Raw genomic sequence first — 21,408 nt, forward strand, 5'->3', positions numbered from 1 at the left:
AAGGGGGAGTTTATATAGAGGTCTTTTCAGGGGAGGTAAAGCCAGAATAAAGTCCATCAGTATCATTGTGTTAGTAGTGATGGGGCTGCGACAACCACCAATATACCCATCAGCTGAAAGCTGAATAGATTTCATGTGGAAACCTTATGATTACATACCATCCAGAGAATGGCGCAACAACTCCAGGAGATTTTATTTTTGGGCTGTGGGGTGAAGGGCACGTCTTCACCCGTGTCTGTCAGTCTTCAAGAAGTGTTGGCGGGGCGGAATATGGCAGCTGGGATTATGGAGTCAACAGCGGATTGTAAAATATTAAGACTATATAGAGACAAATACACAGGAAGACGACGGATCCGTCTTATATCCTGATACAGGTATACTGAAATAACAATAGAGTACTTGAATAGGAAGACATGGATATGCAATACATAATGGTACGGTGCAAGGCCCCGTGTTGTGGCCCCTGTAAGATGGAGAGTAAAACCCAATAGCAAAGTTGAAGAGTAGCATGTGAGAAGCAGAAATCCACTTTCCGCATCTCTCTAAGTCCCGTGCGACCGCTGCTATGATACTGTACATGCATGGAGCTGCTCAAGAGTGCAGTCCAGGACTGACCGTATCATTGCAGGACCGCGTTAGTGAACGGCGAATCGTTGATAGCCCAGATGCAATGCAAAGTACTAGTAGGAGAACGACCCAAATCAGAAGACAATGCAAATTTCAGCATGAACATGTGGGTTGGGATTTGGCGCGATCGCCTCATTGGACCCGTGTTCATTCCAGGGACTCTCAACATGGATCGGTAACTGAATCTCCTTCAGACGGTGGATGACTTTCTGGATGATCTTCCCTAATCGTAGCAGGAGGCGGCCACTTCCAGTGCACTTTCCTTACTTCAGCCATAGCAGCAGGGACTTCAAGATGCAAAAAGCAGATTTCTAATTCTCACATGCTACTTTTCAACTTTGCAATTGGGTTTCGCTCTCTTTTACAGGGGCCACAAAACAAAACTGAAATCCATGTTTCGGGTCCCCAGGGGCCCATGCGCCAAACCATCATGTAATTCATCCATGTTTTCCCATTTAAGAACACTATTGATAGTTCAGTATAGGACACCAGTATTGGGATTTAGAGCTGGATCAGCCTTTTTGACTACACCCTGTAGAATGATGAATGTATGGACGAATTATATAATGTGTAGACTACATGAATGGCAGCGTGTTAAGCACTTGCTTTGTAGACACGAGTCTTGTGACTTTGTGTCCTGTCCCTATAATACGCTGCCACCAGCTCCCATTACCATAATCCAGTTTTCTATCACACGGCCATAGATCTTCCATTGAGAAATCACAATTTAATTCAGTTCAATTAGTAATTTTAGAGCTGATGCAAAACTCATGACAACTTCAGAAAATGTGCGCACAAAGCACTTCCTGCAGACACGTTGTGCGAAGGAGCGGTCACGTAAAGACAAGAGGATCCCATGTGACAGACGCAAAGGAAATGCCTTCAGTGCTAGTCATTGTATAGGAGACCACCAGGGACTGACCCGGGCGAGCAGCCCGCTCCTGGAGGTCCGACTAGGTTCAGATGGCAGATTTTTGCTGTGGAATTTGCCAAGGATCGTGCGCCGATTCTACTTCAAGTGTACCAAAGTGCGCTTTCACTGCAATGCGAGGCGTTTTTATGTCAGAAACGCCTCCCATCACCTCAGTAAGGTAGCGGGCTGTTTTACTGCCCCATTGAAAACAATGGGCGATGCGTTCCAAGGAACGTTGAAGGATAGAACATGCCGCGGACTCTATTCAAGAGAATGGGGTTCATATCTGTGCGATTTTCTTGGCATGTGAAACCAGCCTAATGGTGAGGATTCTTCAGCTATGTATGAACACACCCTTGTGGTGGCCACACATGAGGACAGGTTAGCTGAATCCAAAAATGGCAGCATCATCGGCCAACCATCTATGAGGGGGTTTCCTCACTCTCCCCAAGGCAGATAGCGGGAGAATATAAAGCGTTGTGTGTGTTGGATGTGAACATACATGATCCTTTGTTCTTCCAGTAGCTAAGCCACTGCCAAAAAGAGTTCAGAGGAATCTGGCAGCGACTTCCCTCTCCTTATAGAAAACACATGTATGCAGACCAATTCCAGTGTATTCCAACGTTGGATTTGTGACGAGGCACGTTGTCTTGTTGGACGTATCGCTGACCATTCCCAGAGGATTACCACATTGCCGGCAACACATTATCATCTAGAATGTCAGGTACACCATTGAGTTCAAGGTTCCTGCCACTACAACCGACAAACCGAGACCATGCCCCGTAAAACATCCGCAGGTCATAACGGAATCTCCGCCGTACTTAACGTTTGGCACAACACATCCAGGCAGAAGGCGTTTCCCAGAATCCTCCACACCCAGGTACCTCTATGTGATTTGAAGATGGAATAGCGTGATTCATCACTCCATAAAACATTCTTCTATTGCTCATCTGTCCAATGTTGATTGCTCGTTGTAGATGGGCCAATGCATCCTCTTTGAGAAAACCAACCACACATTTGCAGGATGAATGAAGGGAAATACCAGCTGAAATGTATCAAACATCACTAGAAAGTCACGGAGAGTATCTGAGATCATTAGGACCAAAGGAGCCTCGCTAAATGTTACCATATGTAAATAAATACTACTTTTAATTCTAACTCAGGTGTCCAATTAATTTTGGTAGGATAGTGTATGTAAAGTTTACGGCCGCCTTAATATTCAGCCCTTCTCTTATGTGGATAAAAGAAGCTGGGTGACGACCACTAATGACAGCCTTTCTACATAGCCCAAATGGCAAATAAATCTATATGGAAGAGTGAGTATAAAATGGTACAATGAACCCATAATTAATGATCATCGGTGGTTGCAATGTATGGGCCCCTTGGAAGAACTCTATATAATATCTTAATCTTCCGTACTGACCAGGAATCCAGCAGCGGAGATAGATAAAAGGGCTGAACCCTGACATTTCTGGGCGGCGATGGATGAATAATGGACTGTGTGGTTACTGTATTGGAATAGTCCCAGGGACCACACAATGGTGTGCAGCGCGGATCAGGAGCTGGCGAGGATGCTGCTCCGATACAGCGGAGAGCAGGAAAGTACAGAGTTTCCAGAAGCCTCATCCATCATGTCCCGGGGTATAAATACCTAGAATAATGTTGATCTATTGCGCCTGTACTTCATGTCCCGGCATAAAGAGCCACAATTAGATCTGCCAAAAGGCGTTTCAAAGCGGCGTCCCCCACCCAGGGCTTTGTATGTATGTAATCTGCAGCCGCCGCTCCGACTGCTGTAATTAGGGAAAGTACTTCCAGCAGCATGAAGTGAATGTTGTGTGGGGTAAACCCGCAGAGCGAGGCAAACCACAAGCATCAAAAGGAACACGTCTACTAAGCTGTACGCGAAGGGCGGGAAGTGGCAGCGCTGGCCATGTGCCATGTTAAAGGGAAGGGATATCTCATTGTATTTTCTTACTAATTAAAACCGGATAGTGAAACATTTGTCATTTTCTAATCTGCTTTTATTTTCTAATTGAAGATATTTTCATTCTGTCGCCCGTACATGACCGTGGCGGCGGCGGCCATCTTGCCTGAGCTGCAACTAACAGCATTTAGAGATATGCATCCTTGTGGGCCATTCATACAAATCGACAGGCGAAGACCCCTTGACTTCTACAGGAGAAGGTCTTAAGCGTGCTTTGTGACATGTGCAGAGGTCATTGCGCAAGGAGGGAGAGGAGGTGAGCTGTGTCGTCTGACACTTTTTGGTCTGCAGAGAAAACGTTTCCGCATTCATCTCATTATCATCACAGGCAGGACTACAATGAAAAGTAATACCTATATATTGATAAGACAGGAACCAGCATTGACAATAGGTGATAGTCACAACTCACCTCCTCCCCCTCCCTGCACAGGTCACATAGCAGGTCAACAACACTCTCCCATTTTAATTCAACGGGTCAGCTCCTATCCACTGTGTGAATTGCCCAGGGGCCTGCTGTAAAGCATATTTCTGCAGCTCAGGCAAGAAGGTCGCCCCCCATAGTCATGTACAGACAATAGAATAAAAAATTAAAGGGACACTCACAATCATTTTCTGCATGAACCAATATTGTAGAGCTCCTCATGCGGATTATAATGATGGTTGGGGCAAATGCTAACAAATCTACTGTAATTCAAAGCTTGAGTACATTCATCAAGAGGAGGGGGGCGCTGTTGTATTGATGCCAATGTAGAAAAAGATTTCCAGCAAATGGTGGTGAAAAGAGGTACTGCGACTTCAAGTTCTAAAAATATTTGCTGGAAGCCCTTCTTCTTACTTGGCAATTAAAGCCCTACTTCTGCCTATACAAGCCGGCAATATTCACAGATCCCCTTTCAGGGAACGAGCAGTGATTGCACCTCCACCACTAGGGGGAGCGATGACTCGAAGATTATTCCAGGCCTAGGTTTTACAAATAAAAGTTATAAACTTCTATTCAATTAACGAGCTATGCTTATAAATTATATCCCCCATCCTATATAAACAGCGCTTTCTAACCAATTACGGGGAGCGGCGATAGAAGCCAGCGCAGACGGTGAACAGTGAATGACTTTCCAATGAAAATAAGGTGATTTGCACAATTCAATGAATTTAAAGTGATAATTTATCTTTGCTGTTCCTCTGCGGCTGAATACAAATTTAAAGGGATAGCACATCAATTTCACCCACGAGTGGAAACGCTGATTAATTACATGTAAATCACAAGTGGCTGCGGGATCTGAAACTGGCTTCAATCTGAGCTCAAAATGATCTGCGGAGATATAATGGAAGAGCTTGTAGGGGTGGAATGATCGGCCGGGTCCGAGAGCGCAGCGATGATACATTATTAACCGAACCCGATCTATGACTTAGGCAGCACTAATGCCCCAAAGGAGAAGAGAAGTGGAAGAATGAACTGACGAGGGGCTCCAGACTACAGTCAGCCCTGCGGCTCCCATACGGTCCGCTGCTATGTAAAAGCATCAATGAAGGAAAGTCCATTATGTGACATTCCTCCCGACTATGAAGGTAGCAAATTGGGGCAAAAAGCTTCATTAGAAAACCCCAGCACGGCCGACCAGTCACCGCTCTCTTCTAACGTGTCAAGATATTCCAAGCCACATATCTTGCACGAGCTATGCGGCATCTAATGCAATATGGTAAGGAGCCAATCTAGTAGTCTGGGGGGGTCCTCTAGTTTGGGGTAGCACAGCCTGGATCCCTTTAATTACCCAGTGGGGGTTATGGAAGGGATAACGGTTCTACTTTTTTTCTCTGTCTCCACCCTCAAATGCGGTGAACTCTACGGGGTAAGACAAAGCAACTTTCTCACACGATGCCAATAGCCCATTCATTTCTAATGGGCCCCCTCACATCAGTGTTTTTTTCTCCCGTGTGGGGCAAAAAAAAAATTTGCTGCATGCACTATCGTGGCGCGTATTATGCACACATACATGCCCGGACAGTGCATGGGGATTGGTGGCACTCAGCAAATATGCAGGTCATTGCGTAATTGCTGCGTGACGGTATGCAATAGATTTACATGCTACTCGCTGGTGCTCACGGTCACGTTAATAAACTTGTAGGCAGCTTGCATTCATACTCCCTACTAGTACAGGCTGCCAAGAAAAGCAATAAGGCGATCGAAGCCAACAGCTGGATATGGCATTTTTTAAATCACAAGATTATGGTGAGGATGAAGGGGTAGAGTAACCCGAGAGCCTTGGGGCGCTTCCTGGCAGGGTAACCCGAGAGCCTTGGGGCCCTTCCTGGCAGGGTAACCCGAGAGCCTTGGGGCCCTTCCTGGCAGGGTAACCCGAGAGCCTTGGGGCCCTTCCTGGCAGGGTAACCCGAGAGCCTTGGGGCCCTTCCTGGCAGGGTAACCCGAGAGCCTTGGGGCCCTTCCTGGCAGGGTAACCCGAGAACCTTGGGGCCCTTCCTGGCAGGGTAACCCGAGAACCTTGGGGCCCTTCCTGGCAGGGTAACCCGAGAACCTTGGGGCCCTTCCTGGCAGGGTAACCCGAGAACCTTGGGGCCCTTCCTGGCAGGGTAACCCGAGAACCTTGGGGCCCTTCCTGGCAGGGTAACCCGAGAACCTTGGGGCCCTTCCTGGCAGGGTAACCCGAGAACCTTGGGGTCCTTCCTGGTAGCGTAACCCGAGAACCTTGGGGTCCTTCCTGGCAGCGTAACCCGAGAACCTTGGGGTCCTTCCTGGCAGACGAAGCCGAGAACCTTGGGGTCCTTCCTGGCAGACGAAGCCGAGAACCTTGGGGTCCTTCCTGGCAGACGAAGCCGAAAACCTTGGGGTCCTTCCTGGCAGACGAAGCCGAAATCCTTGGGGTCCTTCCTGGCAGACGAAGCCGAAAACCTTGGGGTCCTTCCTGGCAGACGAAGCCGAAAACCTTGGGGTCCTTCCTGGCAGACGAAGCCGAGAACCTTGGGGTCCTTCCTGGCAGAAGAAGCCGAAAACCTTGGGGGTCCTTCCTGGCAGAAGAAGCCGAAAACCTTGGGGGTCCTTCCTGGCAGAAGAAGCCGGAAACCTTGGGGGTCCTTCCTGGCAGAAGAAGCCGAAAACCTTGGGGGTCCTTCCTGGCAGAAGAAGCCGAAAACCTTGGGGGTCCTTCCTGGCAGAAGAAGCCGAAAACCTTGGGGGTCCTTCCTGGCAGAAGAAGCCGAAAACCTTGGGGTCCTTCCTGGCAGAAGAAGCCGAAAACCTTGGGGTCCTTCCTGGCAGAAGAAGCCGAAAACCTTGGGGTCCTTCCTGGCAGACGAAGCCGAGAACCTTGGGGTCCTTCCTGGCAGACGAAGCCGAGAACCTTGGGGTCCTTCCTGGCAGACGAAGCCGAGAACCTTGGGGTCCTTCCTGGCAGACGAAGCCGAGAACCTTGGGGTCCTTCCTGGCAGACGAAGCCGAGAACCTTGGGGTCCTTCCTGGCAGACGAAGCCGAAAACCTTGGGGTCCTTCCTGGCAGAAGAAGTCGAAAACCTTGGGGGTCCTTCCTGGCAGAAGAAGTCGAAAACCTTGGGGGTCCTTCCTGGCAGAAGAAGCCGAAAACCTTGGGGTCCTTCCTGGCAGAAGAAGCCGAAAACCTTGGGGTCCTTCCTGGCAGAAGAAGCCGAGAACCTTGGGGTCCTTCTGGGCAGAGTAACCCGAGAACCTTGGGGTCCTTCCGGGCAGAGTAACCCGAGAACCTTGGGGTCCTTCCGGGCAGAGTAACCCGAGAACCTTGGGGTCCTTCCGGGCAGAGTAACCCGAGAACCTTGGGGTCCTTCCGGGCAGAGTAACCCGAGAACCTTGGGGTCCTTCCGGGCAGAGTAACCCGAGAACCTTGGGGTCGTTCTGACAGAGTAACCCGAGAACCTTGGGGTCATTCTGGAAGACATCTTCTTTGAACAATTTCTTTTTTTTCTACTACAGTTCTTGATAATAAGGACAATGCAATGTTTCACAATAAATAGACTTTGAGGTTTGACTTGGAGCTGAGCTCAGAGTCACTGGGGTGGGCTATCGCGGCCTTGCTCTGTCCGCATCTTCTAAACTGCAGTATTCCGGTATTGAAGTGAATTTTTAAAAAGTCCAGATATGAAATGTGCTTGTGCCACGTTTATACACAGTGTGTTATGGGAGTTACTCAAGCAGCCGTTACCTTCTTATCCTGCCTTCCGTTTTTGACGTTTACCCGCATCACTATTTTCCAAGATGGCCGGTGCATCCCTACTACACATCACCCAACTCCCTGCTCTGTACATCCTTGCCAAATCCTACCCTGCTATTGGTCAGCAATCCGGTCCTGAAAGCTGAAGAGAAAAAAAAAAATCCATCCTTGGTTGTTTCCTATTGAGCGTGCCCGACCGGAAGAGCTGGAATGTCTACAGGTCGTATCCAAGGGCAACCTGAGAATAAACACTTCTGAAGTGCCGGGAGAAGGTGATGGCTTATAGAGCTACAGACACAAAATCCAAAGCAGAACCTTCAAACTTAAATAACTTTTGACAGCAGAATTTCCGTAACCAGAATCCCCCTTTGAGTCGGATCTGTGCCGGAGGCGCTAAACAGAGCCTGCAGCGTAGATGTGAACGCGGCCGAAGTGGGAAGCTCAAAGGACAAACTTCAGAAAAAAACATGAAACAACAAGTATCCAAGCGACTATATAAAATGAAAAGAAATCTAATAAATTAAGAAAAAGCAATAATTATCATCCTTAGAAATCTGAAAAATGGAAGGACGTGAGAAGAGACAGACGGCATTAGCGATTAAGGGGTAAAAAGGAGACATTTGCAACAGGGAAGACTTCATTTAAAATCACTCTGACATTTCTCCGTGCTGAGATGAGAGCACTTTAACACTGGGTGGTCCGACAGTCCGAAGACTCCCCCCATCCCTAATGATACGGCTAAGGAGAGCGGTTTATTAGAAGCCGTAAGAACTGTCTCTGAACCCCATGAATCTTCATTAACACACCCCAGTCTTTGGGCAGATGGGACTTTATGTTCTGTATTTGTGACGAAAAGGTGGAAACCCCAAAATAAAAATGTATCTGTAAGTGCTGCGAATTACTGGGGAGAAAAATTAAAAATATATTAAAAAAAAGACCCGAACCGACTACTGCGCTGGAAAAGCCCCAATTATTTCCTGTCTGAAAGACTCCCCTGCTTCCTGCCGCTCCTGCTCCACCAAATTACTTAAATGTCTCTTGTCCGCGTAATGGAGTAAAAGTGACAGAAAATCAATGAATAATTCCTATTTAAAATGGCCGGATGGTCGCCCGCGTCTGTCTCCACCACAAAAATATAAGGTTTCCCTCTAAAAGGCTTCCAAGTGCCTGTCTTCACAAATGCGCGTTTCTCAGGGGAGGCGCCATTTTGTGCTGTTAAGTCTACGTTCGTTCGTTCTGCGAGTTCTCTAGGAACTACGCTAATTTTACTAAGATGACCTCGCTACCCCATGAGCGATCAGTGAATAGACAGACCTGGGCATTGTTCTGCAAATACAATGGCCGCCCCACCGTGTGAACAGGGGAGAGATAAACTCTTTCAGGCAAGGCCGACTCCTTGGACACATAGGTCCCTTCTTTCATCCACACAATACATCATACGGCAAGGTTTTTCAATTTGTGTGCTTCTTTAAAAGGATATAGTTTAATGATAGAAAACAATACCAGAACCAAGCTCAAAGCATAACTACAGCCACAGAACCAAGCTTATAGCCTAAATACTATCCCAAATTAAGCTCATAACACAAACGCAGCACCAGAACCACGCTCATAACACAAATGCAGCACCAGAACCACGCTCATAACACAAATGCAGCACCAGAACCACGCTCATAACACAAATGCAGCACCAGAACCACGCTCCTAACACAAATGCAGCACCAGAACCACGCTCCTAACACAAATGCAGCACCAGAACCACGCTCCTAACACAAATGCAGCACCAGAACCACGCTCATAACACAAATACAGCACCAGAACCACGCCCCTAACACAAATACAGCACCAGAACCACGCTCATAACACAAATGCAGCACCAGAACAACACTCCTAACACAAATACAGCACCAGAACCACGCCCCTAACACAAATACAGCACCAGAACCACACTCATAGGATAGATACAGCACCAGAACCAAGCTCATAGCATAGATACAGCACTAGAACCCAGCTCACAGCATAGATACAGCACCAGAACCAAGTTCATAACAAATACAGCACCAGAAGAAATCTTATAGCATAAATACAGCACCAGAACCAAGGCAATTGTTTTGTGGGAGCACCCATGGGCTGACAGCGATGCCTCGGGACATCAGAAGGGAGGAGACAGAGCCAGGAGGAGGACGATTCATGTAGCTCCACAATACACTGCTGCATGGAGGAAAAAGATCACCTGGCTGAGTAGATCTAAGGTCGTGATCGCCTCATTGTACATCCTCCAGGTGTGGCTGGTGCCCTGTGAGATTGCATGGGGCGCACATAGCCAAGACCGGCCATAATTGCCATGTAAGGAACTAGACAAGTGCTCCACGTACCGCAGCCGCCTAGTCACTTCTTTATCCCTGTACGGTCCCTGCTCATTCCCCATCCCTACTGCAGGACTGCGACTTTCGGGTGACATTTCCGCATTGCGCCACCACAGCAGCCTGCCACTTTACAGCACCATAGCGCTATATAGTCACGTTCCGCTCAACTCCATGCATATCCAAATATAAACAATAAATTTAAAAAAAAGTAGCAGTGCCGGCTCGCGTTCACGTATCGCTGATTCTAGCGCAAAATAAATGGCAGCACGGCCCAACGCGTTTTATGTCATCCATTAAAAGCATAAGGGGCCTATTTGCCGTATTTCTGCCTTCCCAGTAATGCGTCTTTGTGCCGCTGTCCTTGTATACGACTATGTATATATGCTTATACCGCCGATCATTATGGGGGAATGTGCTGAGTCAAGTGCTGGGTATTGTAATGGCTCTCCATACAGCGGCGAGGCAATGGAGCACGAAGACCAACGGTAAACACAATTAAGTACAGAATGGAGGGTTTTATCACAGCCGTAAACGCAGAGGGTGAAGTAAATCATTAGCAGGCTCATCGCTATCATCCCCACCCTCATCAATAGCGAAACATCCGCATTGTGCCAGCGGGGTCCGACGGGGTCTTCATAGATACAAGTACACATGCAGCAGAGCTGAAATAGTTCGTTGACTGGTCCGCGATGATGAGTACAGATGATGTCCGCAGCCATATGTAACACCACAAGCAGCAGATACTAAGGACCTTTTACCCGGGGCGTCTGTTGGGGGACAAAACTTGCACGACTAATTAAAGTCAATGGTTTTGCTCAAGGTTCAGTCGGAAATTATTTTTCGGCAATTCAGATGGGACCCCAAGATGGAAAAGTGCAGTGGAGGGTTAAATGCAGCATGAGTGCAGCCTTAACGGCCGTCCTATATAACACACGGTAATAACGCGTGCACACCAATGGGTTATTACTGAAAACTTCCCCTAAAGTGCAGGCCACTAGGGTCCTCCCTACCTCCTAATTTGCTGTGCACCACCTACTGTGAAGTGATGTTATCTGAGTTGGCAGGATAGAGAATAGGAATTGCAGGCAGAGAATAAGTCATCCTGCTTATTGAAGTCTATGAGAGCAGAAGGGAGTGGGAAGAGGAGAGAGAGTCACACAGATGTGCCTGCAGCTATCAGTGATAGTTTACTATGTTTTAGCTACTGAAATCATGGTGACACTAATCAGTACTTTTTCCATGATGATTGTATGCCTGTGTGTGCTACAGAGAACAGAAGCTGTAGTTCTCTCTGCACAATGTATAGAAGACATCATGGTAGCAGGATCCTCCCACCAGTTCTGAGAGAACTGAAAATCAGATGCAGAAGGGAAAAAAAAACAGGATACAAGTTACATAATAGCCAGATACAGTGTTATTCCTCGTGAACACATGCGGCAGCCTGTTCTGAAAAGTCACTAAAAGCGAAGCTACGCTTTCTGTGTCTGTTTGTCTCTGGATCTGTTTTTTTTAACAGGACAGACAAATAGAGACTTTTTTTTCCTCTCCCATTGAACAACGAAATCCCAATGGATCCGACTTTTGAACACAGCAACCGGACGGCATCCTGTTTGATGTCTATTTTTCACATGATAAAAATAAAGCAGGACATTTCAACATATAGAAGGAAGGGTGTGAAATTAGCCTGATGTGATAAATGTGACCGGCAGTCCTATGTAAGGGCCCTTTTACACTGCATGATCTGTGGTGTGCAGGAGCCTGACAGGTTGTCCCAGTGATAATTGTTCTTGTGCTTTTACACAGGAACGAACATCACTCAACGAATGGAGGCGGATCGCGACGGAGATAGTTTCAGCTTGCCTTCGTTCACAATAAACAGGCAGTTGTTCACAAGTGAGCAACTGCCTGTTCATAAGCGAGCAACACGGTTCGATCTGTCGTTCAGTTTTATGCATGCAGAAACTGAACGACGGACGAGACCCAAACAAATTCTTGTTTGGTGTTCGGGGCGTGCCTTTACACTGAACAATTTATCTACCCCATCACCACCACAGATGACACACCCCGATTATTCTAGATGCGGCCATACACATTACATTAATCTCAGCTGAACCTGTCAATTTCGTCAGGACAGGCCGACCATTAGTGCATGGGTGTATCTCAACTTTCTGCACGAAAGCAGATGTTGGTAGAAAGTAGGATCGGGCTATTGAATTTCAACATGCCCAATATGATTATTCTTAGGGGAGATAAGCCACCACCAGAGGTGTCTGGCTGCAGAGTGCTGCCCTTTCCCCATGCCAGAACACAGGCATGTTCCAGCTAGCACAAACATGTATGGAGGGGAGGAACAGCTGTCGGCTATTTAGAGAGTATGGCCAGCTTTACCTGCAGTCCTAGGTAAGTCTACGTGACACCGGGGTACTTGTGACTCTCTCACCATGATGCATGGGTACAGACACACCTGGCCTGGTATCAGGTCCGCACCTCATTAATCTCCAAGTGACAAGATCCGGCTCTCTCCACTGTTTGCTGGACACATTAGAGCAGACAAAGGAGTCGTACCACCAAGAAGACAAAGAGGTCGAAGGTCCCGGAGGTCAGGAGAGATAAATATAGTGAGATTGTTGATGTGGGGCCATAGAGACGAACCCAGAGTATGGCCCAATCACAAGAGATATGCAGATTTATAGCTTCTATAGATGTAAGGATTACAATAATGTAACATAGTATGCAAGGCTGAAAAAATATATATATGTCCATCCAGTTCAGCCTGTTCCCCCCCCCCAATGTTGATCCAGAGGAAGGTAAAAAAAAAACAATGAGATAGAAGGCAATTTATCTCATTTTAGGGAAAAAAATTATTTCCTGACTCCAATCAGAATCATCCCCGCATCACCGACCGGGTCTGAAGTAAACGGTGATTGTTATAAAACATAGTTCATACACCAATACTCTCCAGTCAGATTAGCAAGAACACCAAACTACCTGCAAACCCTTCCACGACCGGAGGTCATGCATCCATCCAATATCTGGTTATGTTTTCGGCTATCCAGTACCTTGTTAGATTAGCAGAATTTTAGTGCAGGTATAAGCGTTATTATTTAAAGGGGTTATGCAGTTGTAAACTATTGATGGCTTATACTCCAGATTGGTACAATTCTGCCCTCAGGAAGCCCTACAAATCAACAGGGCTGATGCGCTCATGCACTGAGCTGATTTCTGCAGGAAGCGGACAGCTCCGTTTACAGTGCAGTGGCCAGGCTTGGTATTGCAGGCCAAGTTCTCATTAACGTGAATGGGAAATTTGCTTGTAATACCAAGCTTGGCCATCTGCTTCCTACAGAAATCAGCTTATTGCATGTGCACACAGGACCCATGAACAGGTGAGTGGTTGGAGGTTCTGTGTGATATTCTGAGTGTAGGCCATAAGTACTTACAACTGGACAATCCCTTTAACTGCATACAATGGTGACATTCTGCAGCACTGTTAACAGAATGTATCGCCCCCTAATGGGCCTCTGACCTCCCATAAATATCTACAGTATAAAAAGTGATCCTAAAAGGGGTTGTTCCCACTATTAAAGGGGTTTTCCAGGTGTTGGATATTGATTACCAATGCTCAAGATACGTCATCAATATCAACTCAATGGGGATCCGCTATTCATGGCCCCAGCCGAGCAACTGTTTGAAGAGGACGCGGCGCTCGGCCAGCTCTTCGCTGAATACCAGACACAGCACTGCACATTATGTAGTGGCTGAGCCTGATATAGCAGCCGAATCCCATTCACTTGAATGGAACAGTGCTGCACCTAGGTTATGTGATGAATGAACATGATGCCAGCAGCCTGAGAAAAGGCAGCGGCGCTCAGCTTCTTGAAACAGCAGGGACCCTGAAGGACAGACACTCATTGATCTCATATCGATGGCCCATGCCGAGGATAGGTCATAAATATTTTAATCCCTGAAAACACCTTTAAATATATTCATTGCAGTTGAAGAGTTGTGACATTTACTTAATATGGCCCCACCTGGTGGTCACAGTGTGTAACAATGTGCACATCCACCCAAGTGCTGGAGGACACACATGCTCAGTCCCTCTCCGCACAGTCAGGTATCTGCATAGTGATCCTCTGTTCACTGCAGGGTAGCCAAAAGAAACAGCTTCCTGCCCCGATTATCAGGAAGAGTCTGCCGTACATGGAAGTATAGCGGATGAGACTCCTGCTGGGGAAGTAAGAAGGGACTGTGTATTGTCAGCTGCCAGAGGAGGAAGGAGACTGACTCTGTCCAGAGTCCACCCCCAGCAATACTAAGGGGGGCACACAAGGTAGCAAAATGCTATAAATAACAGTTATCAACAGCCCCTCAAGCCTTTTGATATGAAAGGATTTATGGGATAGCCCCTTTAAAGCGATCTTCTGATTTCGGGACAAAATTCTGTACCTGGATCGGAGCAGAGTGGGAGGGCGGTATATTACCTGCAGTCGTTCTTCCGATACAATATTCAGATCTAATCCTCATAGTGCATGGGTAGTGCTAGACTACCAAAGCACTATAACTGCACTCTGATTGGCCAGTGATGGTCACGTGATCAGCCATGACCAGGGAGCATGTGCATTAGAAATTTACTGTAGCCATCTTGAACTGAATAAAAACAGGATTGCAGCGGCGACAAAGAAGAAGAGCTGCAGGTAATATACCTCCTCCCGCTGTCGTCCCGGAATCGGAGGGTCGCCTTAATGTCCCAATTTAAAGTGAACCGCCCATCAGATTTTAGTGATTTACGCCAAGAGCAGCGCTGCAATGTTAACAGTGACGTTTTCCACAGTCCTTTTGGTTGGGCAGATAAACATATAGATGTGGCAGGGTGGTCCGATGGGTGAGCGGAACGGTGTCTGCTAGTGGCCTGTTCATCCCCAAAGCCCGCTCCTCACGCAGTAGGCGTCATCCACGAAGCACCGCCAAGTCTCACGTGTGCTGTGGGGTCTTTAACCTTGATGCATGTGCAGATAAACAACCAAATCTGCCTACAAAACGGACATTTCATCTGCGCATGCGCCGGCTGACGACTGCGCGGTGCTTGTATTAGAGACACGGCAGCGTTACGAGGATGACGCCGTACCTGAGGCAGACTTTGGGGATAAATGGGCTACTATGGTAGCAGAGCCGGTCCGAGCCGCCACCGGACTGCGCTGCCTCATGTATATACGACACGGGCAAACTATGCAATACATTACGGCTACTTGTAGACGGATGATTCAAAAGTTGTGCCCGAGATCGTTGGGCACAACTCGCATCAGACACCCTGTCTGCGCATAGGATATGCTACGGTTTTATTTTTCCTTAGTCTACGTGCATACACCCATTCAGTCCCATTTTCCGGTCTGAAAGTTGGATGGAAAAAACGTCTACGTGTGAGTCGCTTTAGGCCGCCTGTACACGGGCGGAAGTCCCGCGGCGGGATTTCCCGCGGGATTTCCGCCGCTCAAAGCCTGCATAGGAGTGCATTACAATACGCACTCCTATGCAGACGGCCGCGGTTTGGCCGCGCGAAATGTCGCGCGGTAAACAAACCGCGGCATGTCCTATTTTTGTGCGGGGCTCGCACTCACCCGGCCGCCGGCTCCGGTCTGCGCATGCGCCTGCTGCGCGGCAGCCGGCACATGAAAGAGCCGGGGCCGCCAGGCGCAGGTGAGTACGTGCTCGTCCCTGCAGGCGCTCGGGTCGGGTCCCGCGGCGAGAATTCTCGCCGCCAGATCCGACCCGCTCGTCTGCAGGAGGCCTTACTGAAGTCTACTTTTATTATAAGCCCACCAGAAAAGTCTGTGGAGAAGGGAGTGCTGTGTACATTGTAGCGCTGCTCCTACATAACGGCAGGTTCCCTCTGAAGACAGGAAAATAATTCTATTGCATGCGATTCGGTGCAAACTGCATTATTACACTGCAATACTCATCATCATTCTACACTTCTATATCTCTTTGGGGTGTGAATATATCGCCTCATATTAGACCAGGCTCGTACTTTTGTGCTATATGACCTGATACCGTGACAGAGAACGCAGGAGAGAAGAGAATCTGATGGGCAGAGTCACCGACTGCTCCATTCCTCCTCACCGCTTGTCTATATTCTGTACACATCGTGCCCATAAGCCGCCGTCAAGGCCCGCTGCTACTAACCGTAACCTCCAGAATTAGCTCCACTGCTGAAGTAAGCCAGGAGATGGTGTTTTTTGTTATTATCTTAAGACAATAAAAACCCAATTGATGGCGTCACTTAGCCTCGGAGAGGTCAGCCGCTCCCAGGGACGAGACAATGGCCACCTCTGACCTCCGCGCGGCTGATGGATTGCAGCTCATGGATGGTCTTGGTCTGAAGACATCAGCAGCCAGATAACCTGACAGCAAACTCAACATGGAAAACCGGTAATTAAAAGGAGACAGGCCGCGTGACCAGGACAGAACGCCGCCATATTGACGAACAGACACGCGGTTTGATGTTCGCTTTTTCCGTATAAGAACACAAATTCTTTTATTGTTACCATCTAATAACAACTAGAACTTCTTTCGTCTGATCCGTCCAATTAAGGGTCACCGGCTCGAGACAAAGTAACTCGCTTATCTGTAATCCGCTGGTCATGACTGAATCCTGTTGCCATTTACGCAAATACTGAATCAACAGACTTTTACCAAATTAGTGATTTGCTTTGGATATTATAATTATTTTAGGGGTCAGACGATTGGTTAATGAATCAATTTGTTTTTTTCTTCCAGCGACCGACAAATCAAATGTCACTAAGCCCGGAGCCACGTGTTCGCCATTTTTTTTCCAGGCCGTTTTCTTCAGCGCAGCTTCCTTCCGACTCCTTCTATAAACATTTACCAGTCTCCCGGCTATTTGAGACATTTTTGTCCTGAGCTGATTTATGGGATATAAAATTTCTCATTTAACCCTGGCGAGCTCAGCCAATATAAATGAGGTCCTCGGGGGAAGCGCGGCGCGGATCTCTAGAGCTTCGCTGATAAACTCCAGGAGAGGCTCGGTTACTCATCATCCTGAGCCGTCAGCCAGGCGCCACTGTAGGGCGATCAATAAAGTTCTATCAGCCTTCTCTGACCACAATGGTCGCCTATCCGCCTCACAGGCACGAGAACATGACGGACAGATACAGATCTCCCCATCCATTCTGATCTCTACGCTGCAGAACTACAAATCCCAGAATCAACTGTCAGCCAAGAACAAGACCTGAAGTCAAGATCTACACTGTGCATCCACTTTACTGTGAGGATCTTAAAGGGCATCTCCATTTGGATCTAATTTTTATAAAATGCAGTAAAATAGCAAATGTAGGTCAAGAAAAGACGGAATTGCAACTTTTTAACTTATTATTCCTTCTCCGCCCCAAGTTCAAGAGAAGGAACAAAAAGTTAAGAAGTTTCAATTCAGACTTTTCTAGTGAGCCGACTAGTTGCTAGAACATGCTGCCCAACATCTCCGTATAGGAGGGTTGCCCGAAACTAATGCTTGCCATCTTATTATGTTGGCACACAATGGCGCAAGTGGATATTGGCAGTACGACAATAAAGTTGGCACCTTCTTGCCAAGATCTGCTAAATTTTGTTGCCATACTGCCAACATCTGCTTGTGACATCGTGTGCCAACATAATAAGATAGCATGAAAGTACATATAAATCAAAGGGGCGCAACTAAATTCCTCCGTGCTGAACCCATTAACAATTGATCGATGCTTGCTGAACGTTTACGGAGACCAAAACGTGGATGTTAGCACAGAATGGCGGTGGAGGTCGCGTCTCAACAGTGGCGACAGCGACATGAAAGACAGGCCTTATCCCGGACGGCCTCGCACAGCCGTCACCCGGCGGTATGAAGAGCGCCTCGATCAGCTCATCTACATGGATCATTGACTTTACCGTAGAGGAGCCGATATTCCGCATCTTGCACGGTTCCCTGGTTGTCACGCACGCACGAGTTGATCGAGACGCTCTTCATTTCGTGCTGTGACAGTATGGCTGTCTGGAGTGTGGCAGTCGCTGTCGCCACTGTTGAATTGCGCCGTCCACCGCCTCACTGTGCTAACAGCTACGGCTTGGTCTCCGGAAATGTTCAGCAAGCGTCGATGAATGTCAATGGGTGCAATTTTTTCCGCATGGAGGAATTTAATTACCAAACTTTTTTCTTTATACGTACTTTCATATCAAACGACATTTTGTCACAGTGACCCCCTGCTGCCATCTGTCACAAAGTTTATTGGCGGTAAGGTTCTAACTCTATTGCCATACCGCCAACACCCGCTTTGTGTGCCAACATAACAGTAGGTAGTAGTTTCAGAGTGACGCTCAACTAGTCTGTCTCAGGGTGAACTCGCCCTGAAGTCTGGGCAGAGAAGGGACAATAAGGCAAGAAGTTGTAATTCCGACTTCTGGCAGCTACAGTGTAATGGTAACAGTTGGCGATCCCACGTTTTGGCCTGCGCCATCATAGAGCGAACCGAACAAGCCTGCCAGCGGACATCGTACATCTAGGCGAGTTGTATCCACTGACGGTGTGGTTGGCGGCACCCAGTAAGGGCATCCTACAGCAGATAGCGGCACAACACCCGACTTACTTGCTACTTCTAGAGATGCGTTTCGGCTCACTGATTCTCCGAGGTAATTCCGGGCCACACAGATATAAATCCCTTCGTCGGGTTTACTCCGCCGTCCGTGGACAATACGTAGGAAAAACAGCGAACCGCTGGGTAGCAGCATGCGGTGGGAGCGAGGGTCGTCCTTGTCAGTCTCCACCCGTTCACCATCTTTGTACCACTCGATGATGGGCGTGGGGCGCCCCTCTGCCTTACAGTTCAGCGTTGCAGGCTCCCCTTTGGAAACAATGTGATCCGACGGGTGCTCCACTATCCTTGGGGGGAAATCTTCCAGGCGAGGCCGCGATCCTGAAACAGGGAGCAACATCAATACCGTTAGTGACATTACATAATCACACGCGGTTTGTGATAATCTCATGCAGCAGGGTATCTAAGCCTATTAAGTGCGATACCACATACTGAGCCAGTGTATCTAATCCAGTCACGTGGAAGACTGTCCACTGAGCCAGTGTATCTAATCATGTCACGTGTGATACGATCTGTTGAGCCAGTGTAGCTAATCCAGACACGTAAGATACTATCTGCTGAGCCACGGTATCTAATCCTGTCATGTGCGATACCACTATCAGGTGTGATATCATCCACTTAACCTGAGTATCTAATCCTATCATGGATAATACTGTCTACTGAGCAACTGTATCTAAGCCTATCAGGTGCAATACTATCTACTAAACCTGTGTATCTAATCTTATTATGGGTGATACGGTTTGCTGAACTGCTGTATGTAAGCCTAAGATGTATGATATTATTTTCTGAACTGTTATATAGAATTCTGTCATATGTGATACTGCATGCTGTATCTAAGCCTTTGCTGTGTGAGACCATCTTCTGAGCTGCTATATCTAATTCTATCATGTGCAATACTATCGGCTGAGCCAATGTATCTACTCGGTCATGTGTGACAATCTTTATAGCTGCTGTACCTAAGCCTAACGTGTGATACTGTCTACTGAGCTGCTATATCTAAGCCTAGCATGTGTGATACAATCTACTAAGATGCAGTATTAAGTCCTATCAATGTGATATTTTCTGCTGAGCCACTGTAACTGTGTCCAATATTGTACTTTTGAGGGGCGTATCTAAGCTTATACAGTGTGATACTGTTGAAGTGATGCATCTAAGCTCACCATATCCACTTTCAGAATAATCCAAGACTATATCTGCAGCGATGTGATATGGTGCTGAGAGAAAGTGGACATATGTGATGGGGCAGTGGCCCCAGCAGTGACACAGATACGCGGAATGGGGCAGTGGCCCCAGCAGCGACACAGGATACGTGTGATGGGGCAGTGGCCCCAGCAGCGACACAGATACGTGTGATAGGGCAGTGGCCCCAGCAGCGACACAAGATACGTGTGATGGGGCAGTGGCCCCAGCAGCGACACAGATACGCGGAATGGGGCAGTGGCCCCAGCAGCGACACAAGATACACATGATGGGCAGTGGCCCCAGCAGCGACACAGATACACATGATGGGCAGTGGCCCCAGCAGCGACACAGATACACATGATGGGCAGTGGCTCCAGCAGCGACACAGATACACGTGATGGGCAGTGGCCCCAGCAGTGACACAGATACACGTGATGGGCAGTGGCCCCAGCAGCGACACAGATACACATGATGGGCAGTGGCCCCAGCAGCGACACAGATACCTGTGATGGGGCAGTGGCCCCAGTAGCGACACAAATATGTGATGGGGCAGTGGCCCCATTAGCAACACGGATATGTGATGGGGCAGTGGCCCCAGCAGCAGCACGGATATGTGATGGGGCAGTGGCCCCAGCAGCAGCACGGATATGTGATGGGGCAGTGGCCCCAGCAGCAGCACGGATATGTGATGGGGCAGTGGCCCCAGCAGCAGCACGGATATGTGATGGGGCAGTGGCCCCAGCAGCAGCACGGATATGTGATGGGGCAGTGGCCCCAGCAGCAGCACGGATATGTGATGGGGCAGTGGCCCCAGCAGCAGCACGGATATGTGATGGGGCAGTGGCCCCAGCAGCAGCACGGATATGTGATGGGGCAGTGGCCCCAGCAGCAACACGGATATGTGATGGGGCAGTGGACCCAGCAGCAGCACGGATATGTAATGGGGCAGTGGCCCCAGCAGCAATACGGATATGTGATGGGGCAGTGGCCGCAGCAGCACGGATATGTAATGGGGCAGTGGCCCCAGCAGCAACACGGATATGTGATGGGGCAGTGGACCCAGCATCAGCACGGATATGTAATGGGGCAGTGGCCCCAGCAGCAACACGGATATGTGATAGGGCAGTGGCCCCAGCAGCAATACAGATATGTGATGGGGCAGTGGCGCCAGGAGCGACACAGATACATGTGAAGAGGCAGTGGCCCCAGCAGCGCAGAGTATTTCAGGAGGCATCAAACTTGTACTCTCCAGGTTTAACCATCTACACAAATCTTTAATGGCCCCTAAATCACATTGAGCACAACAATATCAGTCCAGGAGGCAGCGCATGATTTCCATCAGTCCCATCTACAAATCGAGTTATCAGCAGACGGAGCTCGGAGGAAGCTCCGCACTTATCAGCGCTGGAGAAGCCATCGCCGTTGTACCGAGAAGAACAATGTTTGCAAATCTGCCATATGTCATGCAATTCATGTCATCTGCAAATGTCGGGTTTATAGCTCTCCAAAA

General features: G+C 48.2%; 1 protein-coding gene across 2 annotated transcripts in view; it reads right to left on the reverse strand.

The window, feature by feature from the left end:
• Positions 1-21,408, reverse strand: part of ROBO3 (roundabout guidance receptor 3) — a 355,409-nt gene that overhangs the window by 98,515 nt on the left and 235,486 nt on the right. For both annotated transcript variants that reach the window (XM_066606664.1, XM_066606663.1), the window contains exon 3: positions 18,711-19,037. In XM_066606664.1, coding sequence (XP_066462761.1) covers positions 18,711-19,037 — 327 coding nt within the window. The remainder of the gene's footprint in view (positions 1-18,710; positions 19,038-21,408) is intronic.

Source organism: Eleutherodactylus coqui, chromosome 6 (assembly GCF_035609145.1).
Source record: "Eleutherodactylus coqui strain aEleCoq1 chromosome 6, aEleCoq1.hap1, whole genome shotgun sequence".
Lineage (NCBI taxonomy): Eukaryota > Metazoa > Chordata > Amphibia > Anura > Eleutherodactylidae > Eleutherodactylus > Eleutherodactylus coqui.